Source organism: Rhamphochromis longiceps, linkage group LG7 (assembly GCF_057381845.1).
Source record: "Rhamphochromis longiceps isolate RC_006_pf linkage group LG7, R_longiceps_female_GT1.1, whole genome shotgun sequence".
Taxonomy (NCBI): Eukaryota; Metazoa; Chordata; class Actinopteri; order Cichliformes; family Cichlidae; genus Rhamphochromis; species Rhamphochromis longiceps.
In genome coordinates this window covers 27,262,834-27,281,138 of record NC_140563.1, presented here as the reverse complement: position 1 = coordinate 27,281,138, position 18,305 = coordinate 27,262,834, and the positions used below count along the sequence as shown (strand labels likewise).

General features: G+C 39.4%; 2 protein-coding genes, 1 long non-coding RNA gene and 2 other non-coding genes across 5 annotated transcripts; 2 read left to right on the top strand and 3 right to left on the bottom strand.

Annotated features, from left to right (window-relative positions):
• The first annotated feature begins 1,177 nt into the window (after positions 1–1,177).
• On the top strand, positions 1,178–2,372 carry LOC146665450 (uncharacterized). Its single transcript, XR_014912387.1, has 3 exons — positions 1,178–1,827; positions 1,904–2,072; positions 2,156–2,372. It is a non-coding gene; the product is annotated as an uncharacterized LOC146665450 (long non-coding RNA).
• A 1,993-nt stretch (positions 2,373–4,365) lies between these two features.
• On the top strand, positions 4,366–6,725 carry LOC146665449 (niq CART3-like). The gene is made up of 3 exons (XM_085411148.1): positions 4,366–4,609; positions 5,940–6,023; positions 6,449–6,725. The coding sequence occupies exons 1-3, from the start codon at positions 4,493–4,495 to the stop codon at positions 6,554–6,556; spliced, it is 309 nt and encodes a 102-aa protein (XP_085267274.1). The 5' UTR covers positions 4,366–4,492; the 3' UTR covers positions 6,557–6,725.
• Positions 6,726–9,161: 2,436 nt separating this feature from the next.
• On the bottom strand, positions 9,162–17,849 carry LOC146665446 (small ribosomal subunit protein eS17). Its single transcript, XM_085413141.1, has 4 exons — positions 17,692–17,849; positions 16,551–16,656; positions 11,664–11,729; positions 9,162–9,283 (listed from the first exon to the last, which is right to left on the bottom strand). Exons 1-4 carry the CDS (start codon positions 17,847–17,849, stop codon positions 9,206–9,208), a joined length of 408 nt encoding a protein of 135 aa, XP_085269267.1. The 3' UTR covers positions 9,162–9,205.
• Positions 9,365–9,494, bottom strand: LOC146665448 (small nucleolar RNA SNORA71). The gene has a single exon (XR_014912860.1). It is a non-coding gene; the product is annotated as a small nucleolar RNA SNORA71 (small nucleolar RNA).
• Positions 17,504–17,632, bottom strand: LOC146665447 (small nucleolar RNA SNORA71). The gene has a single exon (XR_014912859.1). It is a non-coding gene; the product is annotated as a small nucleolar RNA SNORA71 (small nucleolar RNA).
• Positions 17,850–18,305: the final 456 nt, after the last annotated feature.

Genomic DNA, 18,305 nt, shown 5'->3' with positions numbered 1-18,305 from the left:
CAGCAAAATGCTCTTAGTCCGACACTAAAGCCTTGCTGACAGCGGGAGGATTTGATGCTGCGGCTTGCACTCAGCAGACAACAATCCAATCAGTTTCTGGTTGGTAATCAAAACTCTATGAATCTGCAACTAAACAGTACTTGCTATCAAATGCTACCATGGCTTTGTTTATGAACAGGGAAGCATCTTGAGGTGACTGTTGTTGTGACTTGGTGCTATGTAAATAAAATGCAGTTGTACTGTGGGTTTGTAAGTGGGTTTGTTAGCTTATTTTGGGGCTCCTACTTTATCTATTCCATGCAAACCTGCTGTTGAAAGCTGTTGTTATGGGAGATATATCTTTCTAGTCCCTATCCCTACTTTCACTGCAGTATTTTATATCACCACATTTTTCTAAGATCTTTAGGGCTGAGTACAGTAGTCTCTGTTTTATCTGCATTTAGAAGCCGGAATTTAAAGGTCATCCAGGTATTTATGTCTATTAGACATTCCTGCAGTTTGACTAATTGGAAAACATTCTAGGTTTTGGCAACTCTATTCTGAAAAACCTGAAGCTAGAGACACAAGCAACCCCAAATCATTGTTGATTGTCTTCCAGAGGAGACACTGAAGGAACTCTGAAACACTGCCAGGGATAACGTACGGTTGCACTGTAACCTTGGTTCTCTGACTGAGAGACTATCTCTCCACTCCGTTACATATTCCATATGTATGGGGTAACTCTTTAAGACACCCTGTGAAGAGACAGTGCAACCGAAACCCCAGCGTGAAAGTGTACAAAACGAACAATGTACAAATGTACATATCAAGGGCATAGATTTGGTTTTGGCATTGGTGGGGACGGCTGATTCAACCACCGAACCCTGCCCTGTTTCTTTTTTTTTTTCCTTTTTGTCTTTGCTTCTTGATAATAAAAAAAAGGAGAAATATACTTGCCTACATATGATATTCTACATGCTTTTAAACCATTTAAAATAACAATTCATAGTTTTATATCTGAATTATATAATGTTAAATTACAAAATACATGCAGTCACACATGTGCACCACCAAGTCATCATCCAATTTCACCTGTGATCTTGTATCACCATTACTCTCTGAGCTTTGTGTTGGTTCTTCTGTCACCTGACAAATAGGACATACATGACAATAAGAATAAAATGTGGAGCTGCTTCAGTGTTTCTGTCAAATTGTGCAGATCTTGACTCGTCAGTAATGTTTGTAGGGTGAGTGCATTGTTAGAACAATTTGTGCAAACTGCACTACAACGTGGAATATTTGCAAAATAATGACTAACTCGTGATATTTTGTCTCAAAAATTAACCCTATGAATATGTCAGTACCATTAGGATGAAATTATTGTTTCACCAACATTTTAACGTTAGACATATAATTCTAACAGCCTCTGTAAACTAATATCCTGGCTTGCTCGAGGCTGCCGTTTTCTCTGACAGTTTCAATCAAAATTAGAAATGCTACTCTGGGAGACTGAGATAACGAGTGCTGCCTGTTGTGCTGTTAGTTTCCCAAACACGTTATTCATGGTTACATACAATTTTAGACTGATGTGGGCCAAAGCCTAGCATAGCCTGTAACGTTATTATGACGGACACATTTTATGAGTGAACTTGACTTTACAGGTTTCTTTGAAAAATACTTTCTTATGTCCAGGTTCTTCCTTTTGTCGTGGTCTGGGTGGTTTTCCACAGCATCAGCTCCTCCCCACTGGGTGGAGTCTTTGTTGTTCCTCACCTGATGGCAATCGGACCAGCAGTATTTATGACCGGCGCACTCAACTGGTCTTCGCCAGATTATCTGCCAACTTTAGTCAGTTCTCGGCCTCACGTCCGTTCCTTGGTGACTAATCGTGTGTATTAACCGTATCTCTGTTTTTTTTCGTCAGCCTCTGAAAACCACCTACCAAGCTCTCCTGGATACCAGTTTGCTGCCACCGGTAATCCCTCTCCGTTTTGGAGCTGCCATTTTCTCCTGCCTGCCTCCCTGCCTTGCATGCAGCACCCACCTGGACCTCTCCTGCCTCCCCCCTCCACGCAACCCCCACCTGCAAGCTTGTAAGACAGCTCAGTGTACTATTTTTTAGATTCACTCGCAACCCTCTGTGGGATTCCCCTGACTGCTCTGTCCTCTGTTTCAGTGCCCGGGCCCGCCACAGTTTTCCCTGCCCAGTACCTGCACCCAGTTATCCCTGCCATCTAGTTTTCACCACAGTATTTTTCTCTCGCCTCAGACATCTAGTTTATGTTCATTGATTCTAGTCTGCACTTTCTGTTAGCCTCTGAGCATTGTAAAAATAAAGTCTCTTTTCGTTACACCTCACCCCTGGCCTCCGGTTTTGAATCTGCGCTTGAGTCCATCCCATGTCCACGGGCCACTGCGCCTGACACCTTTGTGCTGCCATCCTCCTCTCCTCCTTGCAGGTCCTCGCAGCGCAGGCTTGCCGCTGCTAACACTAAACAGAGCTCACTGAAAGGCCCAGCCAATCACATTGGCCATTTTTGTCACATGAGGTAGGACTCCGGTAGAGAACGTAACTCTTTCTGCACCGCTGGGTGAATGAGACGTTGACAGATTGTTTTTTTTTTTTTGTTTTTTTTAATTGGTTTTGCTTTTCTTTACTCGAAGAGATCAAATTATTGGTGGGGACATGCCCCTTCCGTCCATGCAAAATCTACGCCCTTGGTACATATGTACACACCACCCTGGTCAAGGCCCCGCCAGATGCAAAGGCCGAGCTGGAGGGAGGAGGCATCAGTCTGCCAGACGCAAGACTGGCCTGAGTGACTCCCACAAGACACAAGGTCCACACCTAAACAGCCGCTCATGGTCAGCCTGCAAGACACTAGGCCAAGCGAACAGACAAAGGCTACCTCAGAGGGGCACCCACCACCTCCTCCCCAAAAGAGGGGCTGGCTGCCACATTCAAGCGGTAAAACCTATTAAAGGTGGTAGCCGAGGACCATGATTCCGCCACACCAATGGTAGAGAGAGAGAGGAGCCCCTCAACAAGAGGTGGCCACCCCATGGGATGAGTGGGCCCGCACTCCTGAGAGAAGGGGAACCCCTGCAGTGGCATAAACCTGCCGGGTTTAAAAGACTGCTTATTTTAGTTAATACTTTGATCTGAAATAAGATTAGTCTTTATCAATCAATTACGTCCCACATGTGTTTAAGGTGGTAGTAATTAAACCAGTATGTAAAAAGCCATCACTTGACCCATCTGTCTTAACTGTAGGTCAGCCTCCAATCTTCATTTTACTTTTAAAAATTCGTGAAAGAGTAGTTGTAAAACAGCTATCTGATCATCCGCAGATGAAAATAGTTTATCTGAAGAGATGGAGTCATGTTTCAGAGCTCATCATTACAAATTACCTTTTTATGGCCTCTGACAGTGGACTGATTTTTCTGCTCCTTCTGCTAGACTTTAGTGCAGTATTCAATACTATTGACCACAATATGTTATTACAGAGATTAGAGTATGCCATAGATACTGAAATTACTACACTGGAGTGGTTTGAATCATATCTGTCTAACAGACTCCAATCCAATTCAAAATCATTCTGATTCGGCACTATATAAATAAAAATGAACTGAATTGAATTAACTACAAGTGCCTTAGTATCTCACAAGCCACTCGGAAACATGATAAAAATTCATGAAGGTTAGCCACGTCCAAATATCTAAAAGAAGTGCTGAGTGGTCAGCTGAAGTGCAGGAATATGATCCAAGCCATCAACGCATACGCCCTACCTGTCATCTGATACCCAGCAGGAGTGATAAACTGGTTACAGGAGTAGACAGATACCACTGATGTCAAGACACAAACACTACTCACATTGAACTGAGACCTCCACTCTCAGTCCAGCATCCTGAAAGCAATTCATGATAACAAAAGGAGCAAAATTTTCACACAGGGCCAGGTGGGTTTAGACAGCTTGTTTCCTTTAATAAATGGCATTACTATTTAAAATAATTTTGTATGTGCTTGGGTTATCTTTGTCTAATATTCAAATTTGTTTGCAAATACTCACGTAATACCTAATATGCCATAATGAGATAGCTGTTCTTTTGTTTTTTGTTTTTTTGAAAAGATAAGATAAGATAACCTTTATTAGTCCCACACGTGGGAAATGACAACAACAAATAAAAAAATAAGGAAATGCAAAAAAAAGTAAGATGTCTTCATCAGTGATGTTTAGAAGTTCTTATAAATACTACATATTTCAGTGCTGTATTTTAATCTTCTTCTGATAAAAGCTGAAAGCAACAGGAGTGAACCAGTCAGGGTCTTTGCTACATTTTAGCCCATTGGGAGATGCTCCGCGTCATACCTGGAAGGGGCGGAGCTGTTTTTCTAAAGATCCCGCGCTGTGCCGAACATGCAGAGAGTGCGTGAGAAACGCCTGGAGGAAGTAAGAGGCAACTGCGACTGTTGGAAAATTCAACACTGCGCTTTCTTTGCTGTGTTTTTAAAATGTGGGCACGAGCTGTGTTGTGCGCGGTGCTACTATCTGCGCTGTGTCCAGCGGGGAAGACGGAAGCCGAGAGGGACGAGAGAGAAGTGCAGGACTACCACAACTCCAACAGACTGGTAAATCCGAGTGTGGAATATTTACAATATCTAATATTTTAATACACACACACATAAAGGTATTTTGTGATGAAAAGGGGGTTCATACGCTTTGCTTTAATAAAAGTTATATGTCTTTGGATACGATCTGAAATTTCTTCTGTTTAAGTATTTAACATATATACCTCTTCCAAATGTATGCTGGACAAACTTCTTATGCAGAACTGAACCTGTAGTATCAAAATAAAAGCACTCATTCTGTAGTGAAATCTCCATTAGTGTCAGCTTTTTTGATCAAATTTTGGAAACTGTAATAATAATAGGTGGCTAATGTTTTTCATTGCAACAATGAATTTGTAAAATGTAAATAAATTAGTAACTATTTGTTAATTGATGTATAACATTTCTGGTTGCATTATGAAGATTTGCTTATTTTTGTGTTTGACTGATTTGATTGCTCAGAGTTAAGAGGACATTTTCAGCATGAAAAGTATAAATGTATGAGGGTTGTGTTTTTTCATTCAATTAATCAAACAATAAATGAACATCAGATTAGTAAATAATGAAAATTAACCCAAAACATCTTCAGTTAATCTATTTATATTGGCACCAAACTCATAAAAGCTGTCAGGTTCCATGTTCTTCAGTGACACAGCGCAGCATGGTGATTTAAATTGGTTCAAATCTGATTCATCTCTTCTGTGAGTTTGCGCTTCAGCTTTCCCCAAAGCACAAAGATATGCATGTTAAATTAATTGGCTATTTGAAATTGGCAATTGATGTGAGATAGACAAAGTGCTTGAAGTGTATAGAAAAGTGTAAATCTCTATATGAATGTATGGAGGGGGGGGGGAGGGGGGATTTGTATGAATTTAGCAGATTATTAAAAAGCTGTTACTGTATTTCAAACCAGATGTCATATCGAACAGAAAAATGTAATCCTTTAGATCTGGCTGCCTAATTAGTCCACTCAATATCCTTTAGTTCCTATAACTGTACTGCTTCTAACTAAGGCAGTACAATTCTAAAAACATGAGCCATAAGACAAGTCAATAATGAGAAATATGTGGAATATCTTTTGCAAGAAATGCTGACAAGTGTCAAGCTGGAGACTTTTTTAATTCTTGTCTTCTTTTGCCTAAATTCAGTTAATACAATTGCTTATTGTCAGTTTTATTATTGACCAATTGATGTTTAAAGCCTTTGTCATAGATGGAGCAATGCTGTTGGACAGAAAATGACAGAATGGCTGGATGACAGTGACTGATGCACTAAAGTGTTCTCCTGTGTTTCCAGGCTTAATTTTGACCACACATTAGCTTCACGTCTGTTGTATTTTTGTTTTTCTCAGCTTGGTGCGCTGCATGAAGTGCTGGAGAGACTGCAAACCAAGAGAATTAATCCCTGGGAGAAGAAGTATGGACAGGTCCCCTCTGTGAGTCACTAACACTATACTCTGATTTAACACTTGTGACAAAAAATGTTTAAAACATTTATAATTTCTCTAAAAGTGTATAACATTCTAAACCTCAGTGCAAAGGTGCTCAAGAATAAAGGTATAACAAAAATGCAATGAAAAAAATCAAAAACAGCAACAGTGCACCAAAGCTGAAGCAGCATTTTACTGTTTTAATGATTAAAGGTATGATTCCCTCTAGAAAAGTGCTTTTCTCGGCATCAGAGATCGTCCTTGCTGTGCCTTTTTTTTTTTTTTTCTGACAGCAGTTATGAATGACTTCTTTTGGACTGCAAGAAAGCATAAATTAGCAGAATGGTTGTGTTAACGTCTTAGTGATACTTTGTGAATTTTCATTCCATGATGTCCAGAGTTTGATATTAAAAAGTTATTTGTGTTCACAGTGTGATCTTGGGGAATACTGTGCCATCAGGAAAGGATCTCGGATTGGGAAGATGTGCGACTGCCCCCGAGGAGCTTTCTGCAACTTCTTCCTCCTTAAGTGCTTATGAGCAAATTAAATCATGTCACAAAAGTTTATTTTAAATTGTAGATTTAACCTTTAGAATGGAATGAATCCTTTGTCAATTTTTATGTGAAAACATTTTTGTGCTGCATTAAAGGTGTTTTATCTTGCTTTTAAAAATGTTGTAGAGTTTTGTTTTGTTTTTTTTAAATAAAGTACACAGACCTTCTCATAAGTTTTCATACATTGCAAGATGTGTATGTAAAATCCTGACTAATCAGGCAAAAGACAGGAACCCTGTTCAAGCTTGCAGTCCTTGTATCAACACACATATGTAGCATAAATGTAGCCTTTTGGGATCTGTGAGAAGTCATATTTCTTCTAGAGATGGACCGATCCGATATTACGTATCGGTATCGGTCCGATACTGACCTAAATGACTGGATCGGATATCGGAGAAAAATAAAAAATGTAATCCGATCCATTAAATATCACGAAAGCACCTCACAAAACTTGCAACACGCCGTAACTCACCTCAGAACGTTAGCACGTCGGAGCAGTATGCATCACGTGATAGAGCGGCTGTGGCATGCGGGACCTGTCGGTGGTCTGGATAGCATTTGGAGCTTCGCTAGCAACCTGGCATTTCATCTCCGACAAAGTTATCCCCGAGAGAAGTAAAGCAAGTGTGTAAGTCCATCTCTGAATGTTTGTAAAGCATTCCTGCGTTAAGCTTAACGAGCGACTGCCTCTCGCTCTCCGGCTGCTACTTCAATCATGAAACTGCTTAAATGATCAGCTGATCGGCTTTTCTGTCGCGAGTCCGTCTTTGTTTTTGGCCCACTTTGCACCAGAAAGAGGAAACCAGCGGCTGAACAACAGCAGCACGTTTAAGCTTGATCAGCTGTTGTTAGAATTTATTTAATATTACTTTCTACTCGAGGATCTTTTTCTACGTAGCTGACGCTGGTAACTGTGCAGGGGCGGATCTAGCAAAGTTTAGCCAGGGGGGCCGTAGGGCATTAACTGGGAAAAGGGGGCACAAAGACATACTTTTCTTTCTTACTCTCATTTAAAATATCTAGCTTTTAATAAATAATTATCTGACACACAAAGTTTTAATTTGATGTAAAATGAATAGAAGTCAATTACTGTATATAGTGACTATTAAGTCTAATATATATACCCTAGTAAGCTATAGTACTTTTTACTTTGGGAAGGTACCATCTGTGCAGTCTGCAATTTTGTTGAAGAAAGATGTTGAATCTATTTAATATTTCTTGAAAAATAATTGATTTCTGTGCATTTTTTTTCACACTGCATCAAATTAAGGTTGATTACGTCGATTAAGCATCATGAGGTGGAGTGTGAGGGGTGGTTCCCTATTTTTTATTTATTTATTTTTGTTGTTGCTGGGAGTTGGAACCCTATTAGTTAGGTTGCTTAATATTTACGCTAAGTACTCTTTAAAATACCAGAATAGGGAGGATGGTGTAGGTTTAAGTTTATTAGATTGATCAGTATTGCTGAACTATGAAATATTTTTTTTGTATACAGGTATAACAGAATAGCTTTAGTGTAGTTGTTGTTTTAAACTTGAGTATGAACTTGCAGACTTGCAAAATGCAGCAAGATATTTTAAAAAACAGTTTTGTTGATTAAAAAACACTATATCGGATTCATATCGGTATCGGCAGATATCCAAATTTATGATATCGGTATCGGACATAAAAAAGTGGTATCGTGCCATCTCTAATTTCTTCTGATGATAAAAACCAGAGTCTTGACAAAAAGTGTTGAGGTCATGTAATTTCAAACTATTAATGTTAAACTTAATGAGAAAAAGTAGATCGTAGCACAAACGAAGCAGAAAAATCTTTGGATAGCTTTTCACCGTGTGTTTGTGACATAAACGTTTGACTTGCTTTTCTACAGGTCCTTTGACAGTTATTTTCCAGTCTCCTAACAGTGATGCCATCATGGCTGTCCCCATGATGGTGACCATAACCCAGGCTTAGAAGACACACAGCTATGCAAAATTTTCATTACCTATTTTTTCCCCTCTTTTGTCTAAAGCAGCTGTTTTCAGCCTGTATTGTTTTTACGCTTTTTCTACTAATTTTTGTCAAATCAGCTGCTCTGCTGCCAGTAGACTTTACCCTTTAACCTTTAATACTATCAGGACAAACGTAAAGTTATCATGACTGAAAAGGCTACATCAAATTATGTAACACATAAATATAACAGATTCGATGAAGTTTAAAAAAAAAAGGCAATCCACCACAATTTGACAGGAAGCAGCACCTGATCAATGAGAACCATTATTTGTTAGTAAATGTAGAATGGGCTGTTTATTAAAAATGACTTTCAATTGTGTGTCAAAACAATGAAACCAAAGGACAAACATGTTCCTAATATTAAGCAGCCTTGTGTGGCCTCTTCTGTTCCTCCACATAATTACTGGCATGACTCAGTTTAAAAGCATCAAATTTACAGACATAATTGTATTTTCAGCCAATAATTGATGGGGTTTATTTAGTTTCACCCAACTGGTCCTACACTTATGAGAAAAGGATAACTTAACACCTCAAGTTTGGAGAGGGAAAACACATAAAACGGATGTCCACAAATCATCAGTCCTACAGCAGAGCTCTTTGTCCCAAATGGATTTTATTGGGAAGATACTGTACAGAGCTTAGACTCCTCGGGGCTGCTTGAAGTTCATGCCGACAGTAGGTTGGGTGACCTGCAGGTTGGACAGGCTGCCAAAATCCTGAGGGACATAAACAAGACACTGGTTTAAGAACTGATCTGAAAGGAGGTGACTGCAACTCAATATCAACTCAATACTCAATGTCTGAGAGCACCAGGGTCTGACAGGAACAGACAGTCCAGCAAACACAGGGAAGGCTCACATGTTTATATGCCTGTAGTTAATAAATGACCTGGCAACAAAGGCGCCATGATCACCTTTCGATACAGGCTCAAGGGAAATGCAAAAGCAACAGCAAAGTTACACAGCTAGCTGTCTGCGTCTTCTTGATGGAATGGTCCTTCAAATATTTTGGCCTGCTGTGTAGCACGACTACCCGGCTGGTTTGTACTTCAGCTGTGGTGAGTACATTTATATTCACTTATTACCAGGCATGTGTGGCTGCACCAGCATAAACACTCATGGTTTTTTTTAAAATGCTGTGTCCTGAAATAAATACGTGATGTGAAGGTTTTAATATAGTGATGTTAAACAAAATGGGTGGGGGATCTAAAAGCATCACATGAACAACAACACACTTGACAAAAACTGCCAAAATCAGTGTGAAAAACTAAGTACACCCCCATGATTCCCAATCAGGTTGAGGTTTGAACTTTGACTAGGCCATAGTTCCCTTCTTTCGCTGCATCTCTGTTGGAGATTTGCCCCTGTCCCGTTTCCTGACCAAAGCTGATCATTTTGATATACAGAGTACAACAAGACGTCCTGTGGCTGCAAAAGCAGCTCATATCACTGGTCTCCTCTGTCCATGGGGCGTAGTTTTAGAAGTGTGTGGTTTATCAAAGCCAAGTAAAAGCATTTGTTGATAAATGACCGAAAAGAGAAATCACTACCTTCATCTGTTACACATTTACCGATTTATTTCAGCATCGTGTAATTATTTGTCTTCAAACAACAGGCCTAACACAGTTCCCTTGTACATTTTAAGTAGTAATACTATTTTTACTTCATAACAGTGAAAAACTTATTGTTAAAATTATTTAACATGAACACTTAAATTTATCATGTAAACATGCCAGATTTAGCCAGAGAGACTCATTTTCATCTGCAATCCCTGGAAGGCTGATGGTGTTTACAGACAGAACAGAGCGTTTGTCCTGGAAGTCCTTCAGTATTTTTTAATTATACTGCTATCAATTTTAACATTTACATGCTATCTGAGGCCCGTGGAATCTAAGGTGCAGGGTTTGTTTGGTTTTTCAGTTTATCTGAACACTGCATTGTCTGACATTGGGCTGAATTTGCTGGGGTGTCCACTCCCAAGAAGGTCGGCAACTGTCTTGAATTAGAAACCGCTTTAGTTACCAAATACATGTGCACGTGCATGGAACTGGATTTGGGCTATTTCTTTGCCTGTAGTGTACATAACAGAGTAGACAACAGCACATATAGCATACTTATATGTGTTTAAAAAAAAAAAAGAGGAAAAAACACATGTCCCATTATCTAATTTTTTTTCTGTCTACGACATTTCAAAACAAGTTTTAAGGGCATGCTGCACTTTGACTCTCTGGTTTGAGTGGCTGTTTTTAAAAGCTCCCTTCTTGCTGCTGGAATCGGACCGTTACAAGCTCAGGTTGATTCTAGTAAAATCCTTTACCTGGAAATTCTGCCATTTAAAAGCTGAACACAGGGACAGAGGCAAATATGTCCCAACAAACTGATTTCAGCCATTTAAATGCTTCTGTGCTTTAAATAAAATCTTCTGGTTTAAAAGGCCTGAACAGCAACCTCCACTCTGACAGTAACACTGGTTACACAACAACTGCCAGTTTTAATGAAACACTAAAATGGATCAAAGTGTTCTGAAGTTTTCAAACCCTCTGGTTCCTCTGAAGGCGATTCGTGACCTCCCTTGATGTTGCTTGATGAGATGTGCCTTCCTACAACTCCTCTCTAGAGCTACACAAACTTTTTCTAAAGAGCTCCACTGGCTGGATACAATTCAACACTCAAACTCCATTAACTCCAACCATTTTTTTTATTTCCCAACTCAAGACCAATTGCTGTTATCATTAACAAGATTAGATGCCTGTGTCTGATCTAAGTCATTCCACCATTAAACATCTAACAAATCAGCTTCTTATTTCTGTCATTACCTTTGTGAGCCTGTTGCTTTTACATCTTTTTATTTTCATTTGTAGTTGGAACATGCCTTTAATTCTAAGATTTATGTCTGATCACATAATTTTTCAGTAGTTTGTTTTTGTGTTTAAAACACGGCACACAGAGGATTCAATTTGTGAGAGGATTTGTTTACAGTATAACAGACTCTTTATTTTAATCAGTTAATACATTAACCGCTAAGCCCCAGCAGAGTAAGATGAAAGTAAGTACCGCAAAAACTGTACTTGTTCTGTCCTGTTACAGAAAGACTTACCAGCAGCTTCAGCATCTCCTTGGTGTCGGGATCAACTTCAATCAGCTCCTGGTCCAAAGCAGACACCTGGACAGATAAACACACAGGAATCACATTAGCCATCACTACATTCTTCATTTCCGGTTAATACTTGTACTACATATCGTACTGTGTATGACTGTGTACGTGACAAATAAAATTTGAATTTGAATTTATCTCACACCTCAGTTATTTCCACAGTTGCAAAGTAACACCATATTATTTTGTTTACTTATATCCATCTGTTGTGTTTAAAAAAATTGTACGAGTGCACAAAAAGAACAGAAAGTCCTTCAAAACTCAAGAAAATTTGTATGTGTTGTTTTTTTCTGCATTGTGAATCACCTGCCTACAGACCATAATCACAAAACAACTGGTAGAAAGAAAGGTGTTCGGTTCAGGCAGACTACCAGGACACAAAAAACACATAACAGGCACAATTTGGTTTAATGTGTCCAAAAGCCCCATCAGGGCTGGACACTCGACTGTTCCAGCTCCTGACCATGTTTGCACTTCTGAGATCACCTGTGGATAAACTGGTTGAAGCAAACACTCACAAATATATAGCTCTGTCTTGCAGCCAGTAACAAAATGTATGAAGCCAGTGGTACAAAACTACAGTTTTATTCAAATTTGCAACGTAGATGCACGCATACTGAAATATTGGCACACTACAATGCAGACTTTTTTTTATTTGCCTTTTTTTATTTTATTTTCTACTTTGTACATTCTCTGCTACTACTCTGCTCTATTACTGTTAAGCTCAACTATTTCTCCAATAGATGAAACAAATCAAAACCCAAACGCCAGATGGAGTGAAGAAACTTTCTAATCCTAATCAAATGTTAATGGGTAAAAAGGAAATCAACAGCTTCAAACACAAACAGATAGGGATGCTATAAAACATGGATGTAGATTCCAGGATAGGGAAGATTAAGCCAATGTGGAAATATCGCCAACCTGCATTCTATCTGAGAGCCACCAGATGGCATAAGCTGTGGTTGCAAAGAGGCTCCAGATTCTAAAGAATCCTTTTATCTTGGCCTCTGTCCTGTGGAGTTTATGGTCTTAGTCTCTTACTCTGTATTACAATAAATAAAAGAAACGGTCTGCAGTGCTCACGCAGAGCAACTTTCAAGTGTCTTTCTTTTACTGCCTTCAACAGGCATCGTTACATATGTCTGGAAAAATGTTTGTTTAGAAATTAGAATAATTGTATTACTCTAGAGTGATTGTTGCAAACAGATTGAATTTAAGTGCCAATTTGATTCGCACAATCCAAAACTGATTCCATCTTATTGCCATTTTATCCCCATCTTGATGCACTAATATTCCTTCGAAAACAGAACCTGACTGGGAGTGATCTCAGAACTGATAATATTTTTAAAGGGACCAATTCAAAGGCAGGAAAATCACGAGTTGATTGGTCATGGTCACAATAATTATGGTTGTGCCGTAGTTTCCAACCACTGGTATCCCTAGTGCAACTGTAGCCTTACAGGCTTGTGGGATGAGTTTTGTGCAGCATGTTGAGGTGCCTGGAACAATAATTGAGATCCATCATACAGTTTACATGCAACTAGGGCTGCCACAAACGATTATTTTGATAGTCGACTAGTCACCGATTATTTATGCGATTAGTCGACTAATCAGATCATCATCCACTGGACGTAAAACTACAGCTTATTGCACCAGCAGCATCTGCTCTTATATAACTATCATTAGCTTACAGCTTTAAGCTTTTAAGGTGCTAACTAAAAATAAAGACAAGATGATAGTTTATTCAATTTTAATGAAATTTGCAGATTGTTTCGGTAAAGTTTAATAAACTCCTTGCTATCTAAAATATAACAGGACACTGGAGTATATTCTCGAGCATCTCACACTTCTGATAATCAGCTGTCTGCTTGACGTTTATTCAGCTGTGTAAAAACTATAACTTTAATCTCAGCCAAACCGATTTACTCAGGAACAAATAAAATACAAAAAAAAAAAAAAGCCAAACAAAAACATTTTTAAGTTATCTAAGTGACTCATATATATTTAACCTGAGTCGCGAAAGACGGCGGTGGGTTTGAAAACGATTTGCCGGGAGTCCGGTGTTCTCACGGCTCTAGTTAGCCTTGCCCCCGCCTAGCTATCGAGCTAGTGGGTAACAGACGTCTCCGAAAACGTCGGAGCGCTTTTGAAAATATGTGGTGTCCTGATAAACTGAGCCGATATTTGAGGTTTACACAGCTACATTCTCGCCTGAAAATATGTTAAACGTTTATTTTGTGACCCAGAAAGAATAATAAGAGTAAAGTTAAAACTAACTAGCTGCCGCCATTGTTGACAGCTGCGCTATGAATTCTGGGACACAGCTGCTTCTTCTTCTTCGGGGTTTAACGGCAGCTGGCATCCTTGTACATGCAGTGCTTCCATCTTCTGTTTCAGTCCGTTATTACACTCTTACATCCTGCTACTTATTCCTGCGTCTTTTGCGATCTTACAAAGCTTCAAACGACACGTCGACTATTAAATTAGTCGTCGACGATTTTGATAGTCGACGTAATCGTGACTAGTCGACAAATCGTGGCAGCCCTACATGCAACACATTAATATTTATAAATGTGAAACAGTTTGATGTTTTACACAATTAAATGTCAAATTTAGAAATCCATGAGTTTAAAAGTGCAATTAAATTGATCTTCAGAAAAATTAGACTTATTAAAATGTACTCATTCCACTCCTTTACCCAAAATAATATCCAAGCTTTTGCTTTATTTCTTAACATTTGTTTAAAAAAATAAATGTGCCAAATTTGCCAAAAGAAAAGAAGTTTACTAAGGTAAACTGGAGCAGTTGGCAATTATAACGACAATACTGTAACACTACAGCCATATTTTCTTTAAAAAAAAAAAAGTCAGTGGTTCCCCTCAAAGCTGTGTATTTGTAGTTTTAATTGTGAAGACTTAGCACAATTTAACCCCACATTTCACAATAACTAAAATTGTTTCAAAAACACTCTTAAAAACAGACTTATGTTTTAGGCTAATAATGCACAGATTTGGCTATTATTCTGTGCCTGACCCATTTAATCAATCACATAAGCTACCAGACCTCAGTATCAATGGCCTGCTGATGCACTCTTGATGCTTTTCAGCTCTATATTGCAGCAAATAAATCCACACATTCACAAATAAAAATAATGGGGACAAACAGTGATCTGTGCACTCTGCTGACACCCTTCTTCATCTGTATGCACAATGAAAATTACTGATGCAGCAATTTAGCCATTCATTCTTCACTTTTTATCTAGTTGTATATTGCTGTAATATTGTATGATTACAATAGACTTGCCCAGCACATGAACCCTGTAGTACCATGTACGTTTAGTTACGTGACCACTTGTGGATCAGGCTCAAACTTCAGTCAACAATCAGCAGATCGTTCAGCACTAGGGCTGGGCCATATTATACCGTTCACGGTAATACCGGTATAATGTTAGGCAACTATAGGAAAATGAAATATCGCGATAGAATATGAGTAAAACGAGCATGCGCAGAGCCTTTGTTTTCATACGCACATGGCCGATTGTTGAGTGAAACAGATTAACCAGAATTGGTTTGTAAAAATGGTGCAACTTCCGTGATGTGGAACTGGTTTGGTGTTTGTCCGTCAGATACACAACAAAGCACATTTTTTTGCAGAAGATGCAAGCGGGCCGTTGTTATTGCCGTATTTGTCGGACTAAGATGCTCTTAAATCTGGGAGTAATCTGGGTCCTAAACTCCGTATCGTTCAGGTCAAACGAACACTGCAGCATCACTGAGAGTTAAAAACTGTCTAAATTCTTTCATCTTTAATAAAACGATCAGAATTGCTGCTTTACCAGGTGTAACTATGAAGTTTAACTTCCAGGCATCCATGAAAACAAAATTTATTACATTTAATGGAGTTAGAAGTTAGCAGGAAGCTAGCGGAAGTTAGCTCGCTAGTTTCGCTAGTTACCTAAGCATGATATAGCATGTTCTGACTGAGAGATTTCTGAAAAAAATCAAACGTACAGCTCTGCTATCACTTCCAACATAAATGAAGACAGGAAACTAAACAGCAGTGACGCTTCAGTCAGGAGAACAACTGAGATAATTCATCCACAATACGAGGTTAGTCATTAATATACTGCAGCAACATGGGAATAGAGCAGCTGCCAGAGAATTCAACATTAATGAATCAATGGTACAGAAGTGGAGGAAGCAAGAAGAATGAGTTTAATAAAGTTTGATTTATCTGACTGCTTTGTTTCGCTTAATGTGCCTTATAATCCCGTGCACCTTATGGTCCGAAAAATACGTACTGCACACTGCAGTTTAATGTTGCAAAGCACCTCTTTTTAACTTCAGTGGATATTATACATGGTTATGCTCAGGACATGTCAGCCCATTTCTACTGGAAATGCCTTTTGGTTAAACTTTCAGCAAGGAATTTGCATTTGCACCGTTACATTTTTATAAAGCTTTAATGTACATAAAAACCAGCTTCTTGTTTAAGTGAAAATAAATGATAGGTTGTCTTTTTGCACTAGTAATGTTGTGCAGTTGTATTTTGTCTCGCATCAATTATATCGTCAGTTATATCGTTATCGCAAATTTTCAAATATATATCGTGATAAATATTTTTGGCCATATCGCCCTGCTCTATTCAGCACCTCTCACCACAACATTTACAAACACATCTATGGCAAAATTAGAAAAAGATACAACAGGAACTATACTAATGGTCCCAGTGGTTCCGGTAGCATGCTACCAGAATCAACAAGTTTTACAAGAGCAGATTCACTGCTTTTACCCGGTCTGGTATAACAAACACAGTGATGCGTTCACTGACCTCTGGTACATAGTTGTCTCTCCTCTCTCTCTCTTCCTCCTGCAGTTTGATGGAGATTCCTCTGACTGGACCCCTCTGAATCCTCTTCATCAGATGTGTTACATACCTACAAGTGGAGCAACGCACACAAAGTTGTCATCACATGGAACTGCCATGATAATACCATAGAAATTTGTACATATTATAGAAATGTCATGTAGGGACATGGTTACTATAGCAACACCATATGTTAAGATTCCCAAATGCATCGAGACAAGCCTGGGCTTGTCTGAGACCAAGAGCCAGGTGCCAAGGCACCAGTATACCCTCCATACTGGTTGCTTTGCTGCCGCAACATCATTACAGTCACTTCTATTTGTGCCATATAAGCACTGATATAGAAAGAGAAGAAATCAAAACCAGAAGCAAAGACACTGCCCAGTGTTTTTTTCCCCTCTCACAAACTCAGGTTTTCAAACTGTGCAACATCTCCCTCATACATCTGTGAATCTCTACGCTTCTGTAGTGAATACCATTAAAATGGCGGTCAAAACGGACACGATCATATCCTGGTGTCTTCAATCCGGCTGCAGCAGCCACGGTGCAACACGCCAGGCTACAAAAATAGATAACTGTAGGTGGTGTACGACACAAAAACGGCAGCCCACACCAACAGTTATGACCTTTTTTTTTTTTTGCACGTGGTGAGCATACAAACATCACCAGTCTCTGATGATGTATTTTCATGAAATACCACTATAATTTTGAGGCTTTTTAAACCCACCTCTAATCTAAAAACACTGATGGTTTTGGAGTGTGTTTTGGTACAAAAGTGACTTAAAAAAATGATGAAATAAATGCTAACTCTGCTGCGAACTCAGATTCCACACCACAGGCCTTCCATCAATATCTGCCTACTTAACAGAAAAATGTATTTATTTAATTAATGTCTACCATCCCAGGAATTGTTTGCATGTCTTAGAGCACCAGGGTCTGATAGGAATTGGCAGTCCTTCAAACACGGGAAAGGCTCAAAGGTTTATCTTCCTGTAATTTTTAATGACCAGGCAACATAGACGCCATGATCACCTTTCGATACAGGATGGCAGATAAGCAAGACAAATTTGTGGTTGTGGGCTCCACTTTGCAATAGACAACTCACCCAGCGATCTTGTTGCGGAGCTTCTTGCTGGGGATGATGGCTATTTCTTCGCACACCCTCTTGTTGGTGTGGAAGTCATTTCCCAGCCGGGTGTAGTATTTTTCGATGATGACCCTGGCAGCCTTTTTCACCGTCTTGGTCCTGACTCGTCCCTGCATGAAGAGAACACATGTTTACTCGTTACTCCTAGCATTTGGGTAAACTATCGGAACAGTCATTCTGGCACCATTTCTTTAAAAAACATCCGTTTGCCACCATGAGTGGAATCTAAATCCTATTTTAGGCCTGGCCAATCTGCAGGCAACTCCCTACCTGCAGGCTGACCAGGTCAAAGCTGTGGCTGTCCTTGATGTTATATGGCTGATTTTGCACACAACCTCCATTTCCATCATCTTGGACTGTACCAGGCAATGCTAGTCCTTGTTCTGCTCTGCAACGTCAGTGAGCTCCGTGTAGAAGCACATTAAGCAGTTTTCCTCCTGCTGCAGGTTCTGGCTGGAGCGGTCCTCCTGATCACAGTGGGTCTCCTGCACAGCAGAACAAGGACTAAAGGCATCAGCTGCTGCCCAAAATGGTAGAGTTGGAGTCCATCTGACTGGAAGATTACACTAAAT